The sequence below is a fragment of the Natator depressus genome, chromosome 18, assembly GCF_965152275.1.
Source record: "Natator depressus isolate rNatDep1 chromosome 18, rNatDep2.hap1, whole genome shotgun sequence".
Taxonomy (NCBI): Eukaryota; Metazoa; Chordata; order Testudines; family Cheloniidae; genus Natator; species Natator depressus.
In genome coordinates, this window is record NC_134251.1 from 22040993 (window position 1) to 22057109 (window position 16117).

At 57.4% G+C, this 16117-nt stretch overlaps 1 protein-coding gene across 2 annotated transcripts in view; it reads left to right on the forward strand.

The window, feature by feature from the left end:
* Positions 1-15065, forward strand: part of ESPN (espin) — an 82651-nt gene extending 67586 nt beyond the window's left edge. The window contains exons 10-14 of one of the 2 annotated variants that reach the window (XM_074975308.1): positions 1954-2099; positions 4024-4299; positions 13632-13711; positions 13804-13815; positions 14020-15065. In XM_074975308.1, coding sequence (XP_074831409.1) covers positions 1954-2099; positions 4024-4299; positions 13632-13711; positions 13804-13815; positions 14020-14167 — 662 coding nt within the window. In that variant the 3' untranslated portion in view covers positions 14168-15065. Of the gene's footprint in view, positions 1-1953; positions 2100-4023; positions 4300-13631; positions 13737-13803; positions 13816-14019 lie in introns of those variants that run through there. The other variant, XM_074975307.1, reaches the window with a different exon arrangement.
* Positions 15066-16117: the final 1052 nt, after the last annotated feature.

A 16117-nucleotide genomic window follows, 5' to 3' on the forward strand; every position in this document is an offset into this window, starting at 1 on the left:
GCGCGGGGCACGGGCTCAGTGGCACGGCAGTGCTGCTGGCAAAAGAGAAGCCCGTCGCTGAGCCAGCCTGCCAGCAGAGCTCAGTGCTCGTGGGGCCATTAGGAACCGGGCTGCCCCTGGCTGCCAGGCTGGGTCCATTTCCTGACTTCCCGTGTGAGTGTGCTCGGTTTTATTCTTAGCCAGTACGTCTTTAACTTTGGCTGCAGAGTTACTGCTGAGGCTTCATTTCAGAAGTGACCAGTCAAGACAGGGAAATCCTGCTGCCGCAAAGGCAACAGGGCTGTCGAACGATTTCCAGGGTGTGCAGCTCTCTGGCGAAGCCCTGCTTCGCGGGCTGGAGGGAGGGGGCTGCACGGTGGAGATGCTGGTGTTTCCCCGGGCTCTGTAGGATCAGCTCGTGAGGCACAGAAAGAGCTCTGGGTCCTAAGGGCAGCACACAGCCAGCTCCTTCCTTTGATTTCCTCGTTCTCCACTCAGCCCATTGGCGACTCGGTGGAGTTTGCACTCTGGAGGAGGTGGTGCCGTCTGGTTTCCTGTTTTGTGTTTTCTGGTATCTGAAAGGCTTGTAGACTTCCCAGTGCTGAGTCCAAGTACTGCCCCACAGCAGAGACGGCTCCCTGTGGCTCCGAAACAACCCCGAGCAGTGAGGGCCCTTCCCTCCCAGTAATTGTCTGGGGCCACACTTGTTCTGGATCTAGGAAGCCAGGATTTCGCTAGGGCAAGAGGAGATTTCTCCCCTGTGGATATTCCTCTGCGGGAGGGGGGAATGCTCCGGGAGCCCCGAGAGCTGCATGATTTGTCTTGTTGTGGTGTTTGGGGGCCCAGTCATGAACCCGGACCCCACTGTGCTGCGCTTTAACTACATGTGAGCATCTTTTTAAACTTCATTTTCCTTGTCTGCTGAGTAATTAGGATGTAGCACTTGGTGTAGAATCAGCTGCATTTCCGAGGGGCAGCGCGTTGGCAATAGGGGCAGCCAAGGAAAGGAATTCAGGAGAGAGCCCCCGTTCCGGCCTGGGGAGAGGGGAGGACACCCCAACCTTAGCGAGTGGCCGGCCACCCCAAAGGGAGGTGTTTGGAGGTCATGCCTGGGCGCTGGCCCCGCTGGGGCTCGGGGTCGTTTCAGAGCGACAGGGAGCCATCTCCGTTGTGGGGCAGTAACATTGTGAGGAGGTAGTTGGGGGAACCATCCCCGCACTTGGCCAGAAGAGCCCTAGGCCCCAGAGCAGGATGATGCTGGGGCAGCAGGGCACTGCCTGGCTTCACCATGCCCACACCCCATTGCAAGTAAAACCCCTTCCCGAGGACCCAGCAGGGGTGCGATTCCTGAGCCCTCTGCCCCGCACAGCCCACTTGAGCTGAGGGTGAGCTGGCCCAAAGCACCCGAGGCGCTAGGCTTAGCCAGAGGCAGGTGTAGGGGAAGCAGCTGCAGGAGATGGCTGAGATTAGACTGTGATTCATCCCCAGGTTCAGAGTCCAGGGTGGGCAGGTTCCCCAGGTGATTTCAGATGGCTCAGAGGGTGTCTTCCCTCCCATCTGACTGTGGCTGGGGGCTGTACCCGGACTCAGCTGTTGCAAGGCTGGGCCCTGCCGTCCATCAGCAGGCAGAATGCAGCAGCTCTGGGACCTGTGCCAGCTGCCTCGCACTTTCAGGGTTGGTTTTGACCTCTAATGCCCCAGGTGCTTGGGAGCTGCTTGCGTGGGCAATGCCTCTTCCCCGTCCCGCTGCAGGGGAGCTCAGCCGCAGCAGCGGGCCTGGAGCAAAGCTGCCCACAGGGCCCCTGACTCTGCGATTACTCTCCCCCTGTTCAAAGTGGCCCGAAGCTGCTGAGCTCCAAGGTGCAGTTTGGGGCCACATCCGCTGGCTCGGGGCTCTGGGGGGCCAGGCCTAGCAAAGCCCTGGCGTGAGTTTCCTGTGAGTCTCCTCACCACATCCCCTCTTCCTCCTGCCAGGTTCCAAGTCGTTCAATATGATGTCCCCAACCGGTGACAACTCCGAGCTGCTGGCAGAGATCAAGGCTGGGAAGAGCCTCAAGCCGACTCCGCAGAGCAAAGGCCTCACCACTGTCTTCTCAGGCAGCGGCCAGGCAGGGGCCAATGTAGGTGACTGACTGGCTGGCCCCGCTCCCCTCGGGTCCCGCTCAGCTCCATGCGGGGGGGGGAGCTGGGTTAGGAACTGGATTAACTTTTTAATTAAGGGCGGAAAATTTGATTGGCTGCAATTGTCACAACCAGCTGGAATCCTCAGCAAAATTTAGCATGAGCCGCTTTGTGCTGTAAGCAGGGAGCCGCTGGGGAGGGGGGGCTGGGGGCCGGGGGCCCAGGAGGGAGGGCACTTTCCACAGGAGACAGCCGCTGCTCCCAGCCCTGGGGAGTCATGGGCAGAGATCGGCCCTGAATGGGCTGGGTACTCCAGCGCTAAAACCCAGGCAATGGCAGGCCTTCCTCCCGCAGTCCCTGAGCCCCCTCCCCACAGAGCGCCCTGGCCAGGAGTCAATGTAACCTTCCCCCGGGGAGCCGAGCACCCAGCAAAGAAGGCGGGCTCACCCCAGCCAAGAGCAGCTGTTCAAACGGGGACACCAGCCCTCCTAGGGAGTGCTGGGGTGGGGAGTCCCCAGAGCATCCCCGGAGCTGGCTTGGCCCCCAGATGCAGGGCTGCCTGAGGCCGGGGGCCGCTGTGAGGCTTCCGCGTGGACGGGTTCAACAGGTCTGACAGGAAAGAGGCTCCTGTCCCTGGGCTGTTTGAGCCCTCCTGTAGAATTCAGTTCTGTGTCTCACGCTGCACCCCAAGGCCCCAGGATCTGCTGTGCCAGGCGCTGTACAAGCACCGAGTGAGAGGCAGGTGCTGCCCCATACAACAGATGCTGGGCGAGGGGAGGAGAATGGCAAAGCTCAGCCCCTCTCCGGAATGGCTCAGACACCTGGAGGAAGGGGCTTGGTCCCCACGGCTCCCCAGCACAGAATGTCCCTGTCACGGAGTCCCCGGGCGATGCTCTGGAGCTGCTCCCTACGAAGCCAGGCAGGACTCTGGGGAAGTTTCCTCTCTGGGAGCAGCCTGTCTACAGGACACACAGCTCACCCGGCTTCCACCTTCCTGGGTCTGACCTCAGAGCATTCAGCATCCTCTGCCCCTCCGGGCACTTCCCACAGCCAGTCCGCTCAGGCGGGGTCCTGGGGAAGCCAGAGGGTCCTGCCCCCCAACTCCGCAGTCAGACGTGACTCTCGGCCAGCCAGTAAAACAGAAGGTTTATTAGACGACAGGAACATGGTCTAACACAGAGCTTGTAGGTGCAGAGAACAGGAACCCTCAGCTGGGTCCATTTTGGGGGGCAGTGAGCCAGACAACCACGTCTGCCCTTCACTCCATGTCCCAGCCAGCCCCAAACTGAAACTCCCTCCAGCCCCTCCTCCTCTGGGCTTTGTCCCTTTCCTGGGCCAGGAGGTCACCTGATCTCTTTGTCTCCAACCCTTTAGCTCTCACCTTGCAGGGGGGAAGGGCCCAGGCCATCAGTTGCCAGGAAACAGGGTGTCGGCCATTCTCTGTGTCCAGACCCCTGCACACACCTGCCCTCTAGGGCTCTGCAATGATCATACACCCTTACCCCACCACCTAGATACTCAAGAACTGCCTAGGGGAAACTGAGGCACCCCCACACTATTCAGAGGAAACATTAAGAACAGTCCCACTTCATCACAGTCCCACACACAGGACTTACTTTGTAATGACAGAGGGGACGGGACTCAAGCAATTTTTTAACTTTCATAACTGACGCAGCAAATCTAGAGGTGCTGGGGCTCTGAAGTGCCGGGCCCAGAGGTGCCGGGGCTCAGCCCCAGCAAGCCCTAGCACAAATTAAGCACTGCCAGCATGGGGCAGAGGGAGTCCACAGATGACCAGGGTCTTGGGCTCCCTCCCGCGGGGAGGGGGGTAGCTTTTCTCGGAGCGAGCGCCTTCTCACGTAGCATCTCCCTTGTGTCACACCACTCCCTGAACTAAAGCCCTCTCCTCTTTCTGCCATCCAGCTAGAGACTGCAGCTTCCTCCCTGTCCCCCGCAAGGACACTCACCCCACCGACCACACCCGACACAGCCTCCGTCCCCTGGGCCACCAGCTCCCCTGAGCCGGTCATCAACGGCAACTCGCCGCTCATGGCCTCGGGGCAGCCCAGCCAGCTGGACATCGAGGCCCTGATCCCCACCCACGACGAGCAGGGGCGGCCCATCCCTGAGTGGAAGAGGCAGGTGATGGTGCGGAAGCTGCAGATGAAGATTCAGGAAGAGGAGGAGCAAAAGCGCAAGGTAGGAGGGAGGGGGGCCCTCCAAGTGCTGGAGTGCAGTGTGCTGTGACCATCCCCTGCCGTGTGCTGTGACGGGGCCGAGGCTGCGAGAGGGGCCTGAGGCAGCCGTTCTAACCGCCCTTGGGTTGGATCTGGCAGCTCAGGGTGACTCAGAAAGCGGGATGGGGAACACAGGAACCAGCGAGCGTTGGCCTGCTGGGCTGCACAGGGCAGGATTTGGGCCTCTGGGACAGGTAGAGGAAAAACCCCTCATCCCTTCCAGCCGGCAAAGTGCATTATGGGAGAGGCAATCATCAAGGCTTGGTGCCGGCTAGCAGCCCTGGTGCAGGTTAGGCTGGTTCCAGGCAGCAGCTCCTGGTGTTGATAAAGCTAAACAAGCAGGAGTCATTACATGTGAACCAGCTAGTAGAGAAGGGCATCCAACAGCGCCTGCGACTTTATCTCAATGGCTACAGGAAAAGCAGACAGCCCAGCGTCTAACCCATAAACCACCTGTTAACCCCCAGTTTCCCTTGGGCCTATAGGCTGGAGTTCAGGGTTTTTCCCTTGCAGAAACACATCTTGCATTCTACTCAGCATTGCCCAGACAGAAGCTGCAGGCTGGCATGCCAGCACATCCACTCACTTAGGGCGTTCATCAGAGAGTGCTGGGGTCAGGGAAGTGTGTCTGACTCGACAGCCTGGCTCCCCCACACCTAGGCCCAGAGGAGCCACCCCCAGAAATGAGTGGAGAGGCTCCCACCTGCTCTGGCTCAGGTGCCAACGAAGGGATGGGTCGTGCCATCCTTGCTCACACCGGGGGGAACCGCTCAGTGAGTACATCCGTGAGGCTCAGTACGACAGCGGGAGGCCAAGGTGCACTTGTGCAGCACGGTCTGTCTGTACCTATGCACACCCTGCTGCGCTAGGGCCCAAGCAGCCACACTAGATGTGCACTCACTACGGACACACCCAGACAGGCTTCGATCCTTCCAGGCAGCCACGGTAGCCCTACAGCGGGAAGAAAGCTTTGTGAGGTAAAACCTCCCCAGAGGCAAGCCGAAGCCACAAGCCATCCCAGAGCTCAGTCTTTGCTAAGCTGCTTCTTGACTGCGGTTCCCCAAGGGCTGCAGAGACAGGATCCATGGAAGGCAAGGCTGGCTGGCATGTCCTGGAGAACCAGAGCAGGGCCACGTAGGAGCCACCCGCAGTTCAAGGCATGTTAGCATGAGAGACAGCCCCAAGCGGAAGGAACATGCAGTCTGGCTGACACCTTTGTCCAAGAGCAGAGGCAAGCGAGCGGCTGCTTTCAGCCCTGCAGAGACGCTCGCTCTCACGTCAGCCTGGGCTCGTTGTAGAAACCAAATGCGGAGCAAAGTGGGTAAACAGACTGGGCAGGGAGGCCAGGGGAAGTATCAAGGTCAACCCGTATTTAAGACCTTTGCAGATGTGGTGGGTGTTCCACAGCATCGACTCGGGATTTTCTCGTTAGCATGGGAGGCGCAATAGCTCAGGTACAATGGTGATGCGATGGGGACAGCGCCAGACCCTAAGAGACCTGGCCACAGCGCGGGTCCCTCTGGAGGAGTCCAACTAGTAGCATGAGCAGCAGCAATCTGGCTCCTGGCGAGAGGAAAGAACCCTTCCCCCAACTGCATGAACATCCGCCTTCGCTGGACAGAGCCCTGGGGGGCTGGGCCCCTCCCTGCCCTGCAGCGACATTCCCACCGGAGTGTGGTGAGGGTTTGCACCCCACAGCATCTGTATCGACTCCCACCACGGGGCTCCCCCCACCCTGGCACAGCGTGCGTTGCCTTGCTCCGTCTGGATTCTCTGAAGAGGGAGGCTGGGCGGAGATTTCTGAAGCCGACCAGACAATTGATCAGTGTCCCACGCACAGCCCCCATCCAGGTTAATGGGGGTTAGTGCAGCTAGTGGGCTTTGAAAAATCTCAGCCCTGACTGATGCAGCAGGAAGCTTTTTATTAATGGAACGGGCTCCGGGATAGATAACCGGGACCACAGCTCAGCCCCCGCACTGCTGTAGGAGCTGCCAGAGCATGCTGGGTAAGGGACTAGTGACCTGGCAACAGCCATGCCAGCTGGACTCGGGAATAGAGGGAGCTCACAGCCGGGGCAGTAGCCAGAACAGTCTGCTAGCCTTTCCTGGCAGGACTCGGCCTGGTTGTGCCCGTGGTCCTAATGGGGAGCCATCCTTCCTCAGATTCCTGCTCAAATGGATCTCAGCAGTTCTGATGTCAGCTCCATTTGGCTGGAGCCACCTACCCCTGGCAGGGCTCTTACAGCTGTGTAAATGGTCAGTTGTGAAGGATTCATTCTAAAGAAATCCGTAAGCCCCCATTAATACCTACCATAAAACCCTGCCACTGCGCAATCCCTCCAGCCAGGCCATCTCAGCGCTGTTAGAAAGTGACCCTAAGAGTCAGCGATTTGGGGGTGCAAGGCATTATTGGAGCTCTCAGCTTGAAAAGTCTCTTTTTCTCCAGTTGGTTTCTGGGCTTGGATTTTCGTTTAGACACAGTTTGTTAAGGCCGAAGCCCAGTCCCCAGTGTTTTCCTTCTGGACGTGCAATACGTGCCTTGTTCACACGGAGGACTTGGCTTCCCTTCAGAAACGTTTGACCCGTTAAGATTTGTGTGTGTGCTGTGGAGAGTTCTGCGTGAATTGAAGCATTCTGCATGAGGCTGAGCTCTTTGCAGTGCTCTGGTCAACTCTGAGATGCATTTAAACTGCAGTATTTAGCACATGCGGGGCTATCGAATATGAGCTACGCCTGTCACCGGAGCTGAAAGCTGATCGCATATCAGCCATTAACAGCTGGTAGAGGGTACCCACTCCATCCAAACCAACGATCGCCCAAGCTGGGCAGCGGGACAGAGCTGCCATTTTCTACTTTAAAATGAGGACCAAGGGGAGGTTTATGAACAAAGCCAAACCCCTCAACTCTCCCATTTCATATGGAGAAGATACTGCAGGTTTAAATGTCTTACATGGTCATTCAGTGGTGTAATGAGTGAGCGGTTCCTGGAAGCATCTGCTGCTGTATTCTTTGATCAGGGACTAGCAACAACATATTCTTAGCAAAGTTCTCTCTCCAGCAGAGCGTGCGCGATGCAAACAGTAAGGCTCTCTCCTCCAGCCTCATTGCCTCACTCCATTTGCTTTGTATCGTCTGCCTTTGTCTACGCTCCCCTGCCCTCTCCTTGCGCTCAGTATTTCCAGCCTGCCCATTGCCATTACACCACTAAGGACATGTAAAGTCTAGAGCATGTGCAGAGAAAGGACAATGTGGAGCTCTGTCCTGAGGGAGATGTTTTTTCCCCCCCTGCCTTAGCTTGGGACCGGGAGTTACTACAATCACGAAGGCTGGAGGTATTCCCATGCACACAATGGCATTCTGGGACCCTTCGGGCAGCTGATGACAGAGGAGGACATAATCCACATTGAGAAGCAAATCGAGAGCCTCCAAGTGATGCACAAAGTTCAGAAGGTGGAGATGGAGCTGGGACAGCTGGAGCACGAAATGCAGCAGCTCCTACCGCTCTCTGCTGCTTTGGCAAAGGAGCATTTCACGGCAAACCCCAAGCGCATGCAAGGCCGAGCCGATGACCTCCCGGCCTGGTGCAGCAAGATCTCCACTCTCCTAAAGAGCATGGCCATTCTCCTGGCTATGCTTGGGGGCAAGGCAGTCAACCTGGCAGACATGGTGAGCCCCGACACATCCGAGCACACGAGACAGGCCGCGAGCACCTCGCCCGAGGCAGCACCACTAAAAGAGGGCTCTGCTAACATCGGGAGATCGCAGTCCTTCAGCTGCACTCGGGAGGAGGTGGAGAAGGAGATCATGCAATATGGTGTGTCGGTGAAGAACCTGAAGGCCAACTATGAGTTGCACACGCAGTGCCAGCTGCTGGAGGCTGTGTCCAGCAGGGTGTACAAGCGGAAGAGGTCCCTGCCTGTGGGAACCATGCCATACAGCTACGGCCGAGAGCCCATCCTGGAGGAGGATTATATAACGAGCAGCGATCTGTTCAGTGCACGAAGCGAAGATGCTGCAGCGGATGGCATAGAGCCACCCAGTACGCTAGAGCAGGCTCCCTTGCCCTACTGCGACGCTGGGCCCCGGCCCTCCAGAGACACAGAGACACAGAGTGCAGCCACGGAGCCTTTCGGGGAGGCCCTGTTTAGCGCCGACCACCTGACCAGAAGCCTCCCCGTGCAGACGGAGCTGAGCTGCGTGCAGGATTATATCGACATGCGGAAGGAGCGGATCGTCTACCTCTTCCTGGAGCACTGGAAGAAGTGGACGTTCACCGAGTCGGTTAGCCACGCTCACCCCAAGAGGAAAACGGGGCTCGCCGAAACGCTCGACTCAGAGGTCAGCGCCCCGCTCCCCATGGCGACCGGGAAGAAACCCAGCGAGGATGACCGGCTCTTGTACTTCATGAAGCAAAGGCAGGTGGTGGGGAAGCTGATCGCCCACTGGAGAAGCATCATCAGCCAGGTCCCGACGCGGCAGCTCCGCCGCCTGAGCCGTGCTAGCATGCTGTACTGGCCCGAGCACTTCCTGCCGCGCGTCTGTGGCTCCCCAGCGGCATACGGCAGCCTGACGCTGGACCTCTTCATGCTGGGCTACTTCCAGCTCCTGGAGATGAGCATGAGCCGCGAGGAGAGGAAGTTCCGGCACCTTCTGTGCTACGAGATGTTTGACCGGCTGGGCAGCCACAGCTGGGAGCTCATCCGCCAGTTCCACAAGGTGGTGATGGAGGAGATCGAGGCTGGGAAGCGGGACTGGCTGGATGGCTTCGAAGATCTCAAACAGGAGTTCTTTGGGGACAGCCTGGAGCCGGAGCCAGCGGCCGCAGCGGAACCAGAGCTCCCAGCAGGAACCCAGCCTCCACTGCTGCTCCATCAGGAATCCTCCCAGAGCTTAGTCAGTGATGCCCCACAGCCCGCTCCAGCGCCCGATGAACTGGGCCTTGCCCCTGCCCCTCAGAGCAGGGAGAGCTCCATCCAGCTAGTCTCCGAGCTAGGGGAGTTCAGCAACGAGGACATTTGTCGCTACATAGACCGTAGCTTCTCCTTCTGGAAAGAGAAGGAGGCGGAGATGTTTGATATCTGAGCGCCCCCCAAGCAGTGCCCAGCGCACACTGTCTCAGAAGCAGGCAGGGGCCTCCGTGCCCTTGCCCCACACGGCTCACAAGTCGCAGGTAAAGGCGATCGCATCCTCTTTGAGGTGGGATGTTGGTCCATCTCATAGAGGGAATTGCTGGCTGAGAAGCAGCTCCAGTGACAGCAGGGGACAATCAAACGTGCGCCGGCCCCAGAGAACTTGACAAGGGCTGTTTGGCTCAGTTAATTAGTTGAGGGACCCATTGTATTTCCAAGATGAACTGAGCCCAAGCTGTCTGAGCCCAAGACAAACTCTGGGGAGAGGCCTGTAATCATTTTATGTGATGCCTAGCTGAAGAGCTATAAAACAGAACAAAGAAAGACATATTCCCCAGCTGAACCCAGTACAGGATTCTACTGGGCAGACTAGGGACTCTGAATAGAAACAATTTAGTATTCATGTAAGTAGCGTCAGAGGGGCCCCAGTCCTGCAGTTGTTACTCAGGCAGAACTCCCATGGGCTTCAGCAACTTGTGACCTCAATGGCAGTTTGGTTTGCATAAGAACTGCAGGATTAGTCCCAGAGTCTGCGTTGTTTTGTTGAATCCTGAATTCCCTACATGGACCGTCTCAGAGTCCTTCTTTCTCAAGAAAAGCTTCTTGCGTAGCCAGTGCTCCCTGCTGGCTGAACTGACCAGGGTGCGGCTGTAACCATGTGTCACGTGACGTTGTGGCTGTTTGCCGTTTTCCGTAGGAGGTGGTCCATGGATTTTCCTCTTGAGCAGCGTGTACATTTGCTGTAGTTCTGAATTAGCTGGAGGAAGAGCTAATCCCTGACAAATGTACTATGACATGAGCTGTCTCCAGTTTTCTGCGTTTTACAGACACTTCTTTAGCTAATGTTTCCTGTAGCTGGGAAGCGAGTGATTTGGAAGTCGGAGCTGGTATGAGCATCCCCATCCTTCCTCTGGCGAGGCGGAGGACCGCACCAGAGTTGCCCTGGGTCCATACTGAGCACAGGCTGAGTGCTGTACTAATTGGTCTCACAGTGCATGGTTCTGCAACCAGATTAGCAATTCCGTATCATGTTAAAGCCGTGTGGAGAATTCCCTTTGATGCTGTGTGCTTTCAAACTAAAGACCACTTGGACCACGTTGTTCTTTGAAGATTCCCAAGAGTCCCAAGCTTGCCCTAGTGGAATGTGCATGGCTTGGAATGGAAATAGGACCAGAGTGTTTATTGTATAGACATTTGGAAATGAGGTTTGCTTTAAATGGGGGGAGGGTGTGTCTGTGCGCGCTTTGCATTTTCCCTGACACTGCTTGTGACAATGAAGGAATAAAGCTCTCTGCTCTCGGAAGGGAGTGTCGAGGCTGTTTCAGTGGGATTTGGGACCCTCGACACCTTGCTCTGGAGCATTGGCTGTTCTAAGCCAAGTGTCCTGCAAACACCCAAGGAATAGGGCCAGATGTATATTTGTCCTGGTGAATGTGGCCTGAAGCCCAGTGCCCAGCGACTAGCCTGGTTCCTGCAGCATCAAAACAGCCAACTTTAAAGAAAGGAAAAGATGGGGGGTGCGGGGGAGGGTGGCATATAAAAATCCTTCACTGTAGCTGTGCCAGCAGCAGGAAAGCCCTGAAGGACGGCGCTCTCGCACTGTCGAGCAGCAGATTGGCTTGGCGCCGAGAGCATGGCTTGGTCCTGCTAATGGGAGATTGTGCGGGCAGCCCCGTGTCTGACAAGCCTCACTTCTGCTAACACTGGGCTGTTGGAGCCCCCGGCCCAGGGAGTAGCCCTGAGGGTTCAAGCTTCCATGGGCCAGTAATCAGGCTAGACAGCAGGGATGAGTGATCCAAGCATGGTGTGTGGGGAAACTTCCATCTGGCATGGCCCTGTGGGCCCGATCCTGCTGCCAGTGGTTTCAGTGGTGGCAGGGTTGGGCCCTGCCTCATGGAGACACATGGATGAAATCAGGACCAGCCGGAATGCTGCCCCAGCTCTGAGCACGTAGGGCAGGATGTAGTTGACTAACTCCATCCCAGTCACATTTCAGGGCCTGGTCTGTTGCCAAGCCTGGTTCCAAAACCCGCTGGGACACGAGAGGGGCTGTTCTCCCAGCATCCCCAGCACAAGCCAGGAATTATCCAAGAGCTCGCTCCCGTGGGACGCACCAGCCAAGAGAGGCTGGCAGACTCTCCGGGGCTGCGAGCGTCGCTCTTCGCAACCAAAGCAGGAGTTAGACGGCAGCAGAGCCATGCCACGGAGCGTCCCGCCAGGTCACGCCCCCAGCGCTGCCGGGGAGGCTGGGGGCTGGTGCAGGCGAGAGCTCGCTGACTCTTCTCCCGCTGATGCACCTAAAAGCGGAGGCAGGCGGTGGTGAGAACCGGCTCCTCGGAAACCATCAGGCGACCTGGGAAAGGGGGAGTTAGGGGAAGGGTTGCTCGCTCCACAGGTGCTGCCTCTGCTGCGTGGCACTGTTGATTAGTCAGGACACGTGCCGAACCCTGGACTTCCCGCGGGGCTTTAGTCCTGCCCAGCCCTTCGATGCCAAGAGCTCGGCTGTTGCCTGCGTTGCGGTCAGAGTGCCCCAGAGAAGAAGCCGTCTGTCTGTAGCCAAAGGCGCCCGGTCCCACACCAGGCCGGGTTCGTTCTTTCATTCTGAGGGGAGTGGTTGGGTTGGGGGAGCAGCGATCAGCTGTAGGGACATGGGGCTGAGCCCCGAGAGCCGTGTCTGACAGCAGCCAGCGCCACGTGCCCCAGGGGAAGGCATAAGAGGCCTGCAGCAGTAGATCTGGGGGAATCTGCGCCCCCACACTGGGTCCCATCTTGGTCGCCCATCGTTAGGGCTCGGCTGAAGACTGAGGCGTGAGGGCCAGGATCCCATCCTGTGGAGTTACTCTGCGATCACACTGCTGGGACGGAGAGCAGGCCTGGCCCTGCCCGTTCAAATCTATCTCTGGAAGTAAAGGCTGAGAGATGGTTCTGTTGGCTAACTCTTTGGTGGCCCAGGGGAGGCTGGTGCTTTTAGTCCCATTCCCTCATCAAACACTAAAATAACATCCCCTGGGCTAGCACTAACGGGCAAAGCCACCAACTGCCCAGAGGGAGGATGCTGAACTAACCTCTCCCATCCCAAAGGGGCTCTCCAAGGCAGGGTGAGGCAGAGTGCTGGGGACAGCATGGGAACCTTGCACTGGCTACTGCCTAGGCTGGACCAGTTTGGTCCTGGCTGCGTGTGAGCTCCCCTGCCAAGCAGTGTTGAGATCAGCCATCAGCCGGCTTGCAGCAAGCCTCCACCACTCTTCCTCTGGCTCGAGTTCACTGAGTCACACAACCCATCCCCTGCCGTGGTCCCGAGAGATGTCCCCAGCTGTGCCTGAGAACTGTCCTAGCAAGCTGGACGGAGGGGCTGCAGACACACCCACCCACGCACACACAGCTCGTGCAGCAATGGACAGCGCACTGGGAACGCTGGAGAGATTATTTGCAAAAAGGCCCATGTGGCGTTCCCAGCCAGCAGAGGAGCCCGGTGTGTAGCCAGCCAGAAGCAGGGCATGCGTCTGCCCCTCCATGCGGTGCCATTTCTACTTTGCTCTTAGGCAGGCCCTAGGCAGGATGGTACCCGTACAAACAACCCTCCAGCTCCTTCGAGGCAGCAACCTCTGCTGGCCGCAGATCCCATGTCCCGCTCAGCACGATGTCTCCTGGGAATTTCAGCCCTTCAGCACAAGTGGAGCATTGAGCTCCTGGCCCCTTGCCTAACCGCTCTGCTAAGCTCTGGCCGGCCCTGGGTACCAGGAGCTATCCAAGTGTCCCTCCTCTCCAGGCCAAGCCGCTCAGCTGAGGAGATTTCTGCTGACTTTTGGCCAGGTGGGGGTGCGTGTGTTAGTGGGGCCTGGCCCTCCCAGAGCTGTCTGATTCTAGCCACAGCTATTTCCTTGGCACCTCTGCCTTTGCCCACAGCCACTTGGGTCAAAACTCCTCCAGACGCTTCATCGCCACCTGAGAGCCGTGGAATTCCCTCTCCCGCTTTGGCAGCCCTGCCCAATTGACCTGCCATCTCCCCTCGTCGCAGCTTGGGCTGGTCCAGCTCCATAGGGCCAGCCTAGGCGAGACGTGTCCTCCAGCCTAGTCCAACCGGTCAGCTCTCCTGTCCCTTCTGCCCTCTCTCCAGCTCTACAGGTGCTCACTGGCCTCCTTAATGCCTTTTACTGTCTTACAGGAGAAGGAAGAAGAAGCTCGCTTGGCCACCATGCCAGCCTGGAGGCGAGAGATCCTGCGGAAGAAGATGGAAGAGGAAAGGTGAGCTGTCCCTGGGCTGGGGCATGACAGTGGTTGCCCAATAGCTGTACCGCTGGGAGCTAATTGTATTTTCTTTCTCCTTGTTTTCACAGAGAGCAAAAACGGTGAGTCCTGCTTCTCCATTTACTTCTCAAGTAGCCTAAGAACCCAGTACGTTCACCCCTGGCCAGGCCTTTGTACCCTGGCAGGGCCAGACTAAGCAGGCTTGTGTGCTTTGCTTTACTTATACCCTCGCTCCACACCGACCAGTTCAGCCTCAGGCGGCTCTTTGCAACCAACGCCCCCATGTTTGTTTTGTTTCTAAACAGAAAAGAGCAAGAAAAATTGAAGCGAGAAGCGGCGGAGAAGGAGAAAGAGCAGTCAGAAAAGCTCAGGACTCTTGGGTACGATGAAACAAAACTAGCCCCCTGGCAAAGGCAAATCATCCTCAAGAAAGGGGATATAGCAAAGCATTAGGCGCTCAATATTCCACTGCTCCTCTTGTGAAGTTAAGAACTTTCTTCCTTAACGTGAGCTGTTCAGTAGGCCGAGGAGGGGCCAGCTGCTCTGCCCCGCTGCCGACACTACCAGCTGAAAAGTCATTTCCTACCTAATGGCCTAGTGTCCATCCCTCTAATGAAATAAATGCAATAAGTGTAACCACTAACATATCGCAGAGAACTCTGTCCCTGTCTAGCAATGCCCTGGTGTTCCACGTCCATAAACAACTTAGCTTGAAAGAGTTTTAGGGCATGGGAAAGGTTTTCAAAAGTGGAACTCACAAGTGAAATGAAGTCAGTAAGTAGCTGTGTATGGGATCAAAAGAAACGCCTCATGACTGTAAATATGGTCGACTCTGTAGACTGTTCTGTTCCACATAAAACCTTCCCTCCACCTTAATACTAAACAGCATTCCTTTAAGTGTCCCCTTGCACAGGCTTTCCACTCCCTGTCAGTCATTTGTTTACCATAAAATATACTTTTACCAGGAACAGTGGAGATCCTACAAGGCTATGCAGACAGGCTGAACGTTGTGTGTACATAGAGTCAGTTGCTACTAATATGTGTTCTGTTGGTGCCCTGTAGATGCTGGCGTATAGACCATGCTTGGGTGTCATTTTCATTTTGCAAAATGGACATTTTAAAAGAAAATTTATAGTTAAAAACAGTCCTGTGCCCCTGTCAGGCTGATGCGAGCCGTTTCTTCAGCTGCCATATTACGTCTAGCCCCTGCTCCTGCATTGAGCAGGGGGGGGGTTCGGTCTGTTTTCTGTACGTTTTTGTCTGGTGTTTCCTGGAGCTTCTAGAGGGAGATTTTCAGCTTGTTTCTGACCTAGAACTTCTACATCTTCACCAATAAAACACTAACCACCTCCCGGCATTTCCTGTTCCCTTCTGTGGTCCCCTCTCGCCCCCCACACAATGAGCTCTATCCACGCAGCCCAGGGCCCTGCTCTCCGAGCGCCTGCCGGGTGTGCACTGGGGCATGAGGCCAACAGGCCGCGGAGTGCCCTGTGCGCTTAACACCAGCCCCCAGCCGGCTGGGCCTCGTGGCTTTCCCCCAACAGCCCCTCTTCCTCGGTCCCAGTGCCAGAGCGCCAGCCTGCGGGAGGAGGGGCAGTGCTGGCTGCGTGCCCTCCCCACCGCCCTGGCCCTGCGCCTGGGGCAGCCTCTCCCCCCGCAGGGAAGCGGGGAGGCCTGTTGTGAATCCCTGGGGGCTCCCCTGCATCCATGCTGGGCCTGACTGGGTGCTGCCCAATGCAGTCTCAGAGCATGGCCAGGTGTCACGGAGTGTGGGGGAGTCCAGGCCCTGCACCCCTCTTCCTGGGATTCACTGAGACTCTCAGCCAGCCAGTAAAACAGAAGGTTTATTGGACAACAGGAACACAGTCCAAAACAGAGCTTGTGGGTACACCCAGGACCCCTCAGTGAAGTCCTTCTGGGGGAGCAGGGAGCTTAGACCCCAGCCCTGGGGTTCCCTGTGTTCCTCCACCCAGCCCCAAACTGAAACTAAACCCACCGAGCAGGTTCCCTGCTGCAGCCTCCATCCACATTCCTGGGCAGAGGTGTCACCTCCCCCTCCCCCTCCTGGCTCAGGTGACAGGCTCTCAGGTCTCCCGTCCCCAGGGCACATTCCCAGGTCAACACTCCCCCCTCCCTGCTGCGTCACATCGTCACATCTCTCCCCCCTTCGAGACTGAACTGAGCGGGGTCACTGTGACCAGTGACCTGGGGAAGTTCGGGGCCCCCTCTCCGGGACAGCGCATCCGCTATCAGGTTGGCACTTCCCTTCACGTGGACCACGTCCATGTCGTAATCCTGCAGGAGCAGGCTCCACCTCAGGAGCTTGGCGTTGGCTCCTTTCATCTGGTGCAGCCAGGTCAGGGGAGAGTGGTCGGTGTACACGGTGAAGTGTCGCCCGAAGAG